At 29.1% G+C, this 5,616-nt stretch overlaps 1 protein-coding gene across 1 annotated transcript; it reads left to right on the top strand.

Moving 5' to 3' along the window:
• Positions 1-3,125: 3,125 nt before the first annotated feature.
• On the top strand, positions 3,126-4,835 carry LOC149148912 (uncharacterized). Its single transcript, XM_089441564.1, has 2 exons — positions 3,126-3,231; positions 3,808-4,835. Exon 2 carries the CDS (start codon positions 3,852-3,854, stop codon positions 4,785-4,787), a length of 936 nt encoding a protein of 311 aa, XP_089297690.1. The 5' UTR covers positions 3,126-3,231; positions 3,808-3,851; the 3' UTR covers positions 4,788-4,835.
• Positions 4,836-5,616: the final 781 nt, after the last annotated feature.

The following is a 5,616-nucleotide window of genomic DNA, read 5'->3' as shown; positions in this document are numbered from 1 at the left end:
CATGCCATCATGCACACAAGGAAGGGCTTACTACGAAAGCATGACGAGATTGACAGAGAATACCAATAGATCGAGACTCATTATGAACTCTCGAAACAATCTACCTAAAGAAGAGAGCATATCTCCTCTCATAGATCCAAAAGTAGACAACTACACTAAAATTTTCAAAATAAAACCAAAAAATGAAAATCAACTTTGAAAATTTAATTTATTATATACATATATTTATTCAGTTTAGTTTGAAAGGATATTATTAACTTTACAATCTACTTTTAATTCTCACTACTATATGAAATTACAAATATAAAAATATAATTAAAATAAAAATAAAAATAAAAAAGAAAATTCACATTTATCTATATTTTAAAGTGAATATTATTATTTCATCGATATAAATTAATATAAATTAATTACTTTAAAAATTTATGTAATTTTTCTATATAATGTTTAGAAAATTTTATTTTAAATAACTCATTTAATTTTTTTATTTCAAATAACTCTTTTAACATCATTATATTGTTTGTATATACAATCTAAAATTATATATTTAATTTGAAATTAATTCTTTTTACTTACTCTCTCTCTTTTATATATATATATATAATTTTTGATTTTATTAAATCTAATACTTAAATTTAGAAAATTAAAATGGTTTTATGATGAGTAATTCAAAATAGCAATTATTTTATATTATTAACTTAGAAGTTTTGTTTTTCTATTATATTTATTATATTTAAATGTTTTGTAGTTGTTTATCATTTTTGCAAATAAAGATATTAGTTTTATTTAGGTTTTCATCTTTTATGTATATGTATTTAGTTTAACATAGTATCATTATTTTTTATGCAAAGATTATAATTTTGAGTTAGTATGTATATGTATTTAGTTTAACATAAGTATCATTACTTTTTTATGCAAAGATTATAATTTTGAGTTAGTATTTTAATGTAAAGAGTAACAATCTCCCACTTTTCAACTTTTTTATATTTAATTTTAAAGTACTTAAAAGGAGATCCTTTCAAAGAAATTATGAAGGAAAAAATATATATAATATGTTTAGATACTATTCATAAAGAAATTATATATAAATTATGTTTAAATATTTATAAAAACTACAGATATATATATAAACTATGCTTAGATGTACTGATACATTAAAAATGCATTGATACATTAAAAAGAGATACTTTAGATAAATTATGAAGAAAACAATATATAAAATATGTTTAGATGTTTATAGAGAAAGAAACCACATATTTATGTTTAAATGTTTATAAAGAAGGAAAATATATATAATTATGTTTAGATGTAGTGAGTGATCAGTATCTAAAAAACCTCTGTATTATACTTTTTTTTAAAAAGCTTCATTAATCTTGCATTCTTTTTTTTAGAGATTTAAAATTATTTTATGATCATTCCAAGTTATCTTAGGAACCATAGCCTTCATTTGGTCTTAGTAGTTAAAGAAACAATAATTTCATATTTTTATATTTATTTTTTTATTAATATGTGGAAAATATTATATTTTTGAAATTTTAAATCTATTTTAAAGATTAATAATATAGCATTCAATTAACTTTCAAATAAATATTAAAATTAATCTCTGCTATTATTTATAATATAAGATACTCAAATCCAAATTCTAGTGAAGCATGTTATTAACTTTTTTTTTAGATTTAATTATTAAAAGATGCTAGCATTTCTATAGTATTCTTTTTCGATATATTTGAATAGTTTATATATTTTTTATTTATTTTTATTAATTTTCTTTTATTTTTAAAATTAAATTTATATATATATAATTTTAAGATTAATATTATAACATTCATTCTAATTTTAAATTAACATAACATTTCTAACTTTCAAATAAATATTAAAATTAATCCTTTTTATTATCTATAATATAAGATATACTTCAATCCAGATTCTGGTGAAGCATGTTACTAACCTCTTCTTAACCTTAATTATTAAAATGTTCAAGCATTTCCATATATTTGGAGAGCCTTTTTTTATATATTTAAAAAAAAATTAAATCATTTATAATTTATAATTTTCCTTATCAATTTTTTTAATTAAATTTAATATAATTATATTATCTTATTTGGATTATATTGGTGCAATTTTTTTATTTTTACTTCAATTAATTATATTTAAATATAGGTGAACATTAATATTTTAATTATATGTGAAGAACATTAATATTAAATTAACTTGACTTGCAATGGTTTTTGATAACTAGGCCAGTCTTTTAATTAAATTATAAAATACAATAAGAAGGTTAATTAACTGGACTTACAATGGTTTTTGATAACTAGGCAAGTCTTTTAATTAAATTATAAAATACATTAGGAAGGTTAGATTTGACACTCTACCATTAGCCTCATCTTATTTTAATTTTTAATTTTAATAATTATATATTCCACATGTTTGACAATGATGAAGGAAGTTTCTTGCAAGGCATCATTTGCAAATGGAGACGCGTTTTCTAAGCCAATTAAGAGTGTGAGGATGGTGAAATGTTTCATGCCATCGAAGCTATGGGCCTCAGAACCGGCTTATCCCACTTTTATTCTTCCTAATGTTGGGGATACGTTGGAGGATCTGCCAAGTAAGGTAGTATTTTAAGGATACATTACTGTACCAAGAGAGCAACAGTGATTATAATTCTGTAACGTGATTCGCGAGAAGTACAGCTAATCGGGAAGGAACGTGGGAATCAGATTTAAAAACTCCATAGTTATACATTAGTATATTTGGACAACCCTTTATTTTATATTTGAGATCCCTAGGGGGAATGATATAATTGGAGCTTTGGAGAGTGAAGTTTTTGGAAAGTATTTATTAGAATCTCTGTGTACCCAACTGCATAATTGAAACCATAATTTTTTTTTCATTTATATATTGTCTAACTGAACTGTCGTTACTGTCGTTGCGGAGAAGGATTGGAAGGAGATGGATTGTTTATTTGCACCTTAATTTCAGTACAAAGGACAAAAGTCCTCGTTGAATTGAAGGGGAATAAAGAAATGTTTGAGAAAATGATTGGACGGCTGCATGAACGGAACTGTGAGCCGGGGATGAAAGATTGAACAAGTCAGATTCTTGATCAGAGCTGTGAGACATACGCTAGACTGACTCACTATATATTTTATGGCAGATTGTCGGTCACAAACTAATGCTTCCAGCCTTGGTTCTCTCTGCCTGGTTCGACCATGTTCAACTTTGTATGAGGTGTGTAGAGCTGGAATTTTAGCTGGCAATTATTTGAAATTCAAGTTAGATTCTCCCTGACATGATATGGTAGGATGATTATAAGTATTTTTAGAATAATTTTATGTAGAAATCAAGGGATGTTTCAGCCTAACAGTACAAGAAATCAGTTGTTTTATGACAGAGTTGGTAAATTAGTTGGCATAAATTCAAGGGTTTTTAGAAAAAATAATTGGGTAAAAATGTTGTTAATAATTCAATTTGATAGTGCATGGCACTGACCATCTTGCATCCCAATAGGATAGAGCAATTCGAGTAGATAGATCAATTTATAGTTAAATTATTAAATTTTGAATTTCATAATTTACCTAAATATTTCATAATATGAGATTGAATCTTCAATCTCATAATTTACATAGATAACAGACGCAGCACAGAGATTGCCAACTTAAGTGCCGTAGGTTAAATTGAGCTACCCTAGGATAGGTTAAATTGAGCTGCCCTAGGCTCTTAGGTTAAAGTGTTTCAGAATTTTTAATTAGTACAACATATTGTATTTTATTGAGATATGCTAATATATGGTGTTTATTAAACCAGTTTACAGGATATTGTAACTAGGGTTCGTGGGTTTTCAGCATTTCATGGCTGTGAATCTAACGCTGGAGGAGATGCCTTGGACTTCGGCTAAACCTAATTCGTATCAGAGAGTCGATGACCATCGTGGGTATTCGTGGGAAGAACAGGCTTTTGCAGAGGATGCGGGTGGTGTAATGGGAGGCAGCAGTACATGGCCCCCTAGGTCATACGCCTGCACGTTCTGCAGAAAAGAATTTCGCTCTGCCCAAGCCTTGGGAGGCCACATGAATATTCACAGGAGAGATCGGGCGCGCCTGCGACAAGGTATTGATATTAACATTAATCCCGAGAAAAATTTTGCAGCTTTTGATCATATTCATCCGCCCTGTGAAATGATTGCCCCAGAACCCCGTTATCTTTATCCTGACACTGGGCCTCATGCAAGTCATTTGTATCACAGTAATACTGGTTTCAGTCCTGATAATTCTATTGTTAGATTACCCCATAATCCCCAGGCCATTCCCTCTGGTCCTATCGCTTCGCAGCACATTGCCACCTTTATACCCTCAATACCTAGGCCTGCATCATCATTTTCTCCATATCCTGCTACATCCTCCACAATTCTTTCTATTTCTCCATTCAATAAAACCCCTTACATGCCTCCCACAAATTTATTCTCTTCCTTGTCTCAGACTCCACACGCACCTTTTGATACAATTTCCAACTTCTGTTTGGACTCCACCGGATCAGCAGAGGCCAATACGTGGAATACACAGACAAAAAGAAAATTTCTCAAGGCCACAAACATGACCACTGAGGCAGCAGAAAGTAATTCTTCAGAGACTAAAGAGCATGCAAATGTACTGGACCTTATGAAAGATAATGGATACAGCAAAAGTGAAAGTCTGGATAACATCGATGATTTAGACCTGGAACTAAGACTAGGAGCAAAACCTCCAGCTGAGAAGTATAGGATTGGTAAATTGAAAAGAGGAGCTTGATTGCATGAAGCAAGGGCTGAGCAAATAAATTGAGATCTTTTTAGTAGCTAGAGATATAATTGTGGATCTTTTACCATTCAATGTTTCATATATTCAAAGTTAAAGATGAATATATATTACTTCGTTTCAGAAGTTGACACTTTGTTTTCTAATTATCCCAATGCTTAATAAATCTAAATTTATACTGCATATTATTCTTCTGGGTTGATCCTACTACATGTTTGCCTTCAAACTACTGAAATCTCTACAAATCTGTTTGTTGTTTTTATGGGAGTGAAATCTATATAAATCTATTTGTTGTTTTATGGGCTTGTTATATGGATTTACAATTTTATGATTTGGGTCGTTTTAATGACTTGCTTATAACACATGGGCTATCACCAACTAATGCCAGACCTTCACAGCAGAAGCTTTTGAATTATACTCATCGTCATTTTAGTATATTTCCACTTTGCAATAAATCATAGTGCAGTAACCTTCCTGCGCAGATTAGAATCAAACTAGTCCTCCACTCACCAGTTCTTGAACTAGAAAGGCTCTTGCAAGTATTTATTGCCAGAGAGTTTTTTTTCTCAGAAGTTAATGAATGGCTAAATTCTCATATGGACGTGGGTTGTAAACTTAGCTGAAATATTGAAGTGATCAGCACAACCATGAAAAACACTAACTGAGGCCATCAATATGATCAGGTTTTTAAATCTCTATAAATTTTTTGATGCACATTTTTGTTCACATTAATCAATTTATTTGTTTACATTCGAAATCAATGCTATAAAAGATTGAACAACGTGCGAAACTGTATTCTCTTATCAGTGAATGGAATTTCACA

The sequence above is a fragment of the Pinus tabuliformis genome, chromosome 9 (genome assembly GCF_031772625.1).
Source record: "Pinus tabuliformis cultivar Carrire ecotype Pingquan chromosome 9, CPIR1, whole genome shotgun sequence".
NCBI classification, from domain to species: Eukaryota; Viridiplantae; Streptophyta; class Pinopsida; order Pinales; family Pinaceae; genus Pinus; species Pinus tabuliformis.
Note: the sequence above shows the minus strand (reverse complement) of the source record. Positions and strands in the feature narration are given on the sequence as shown.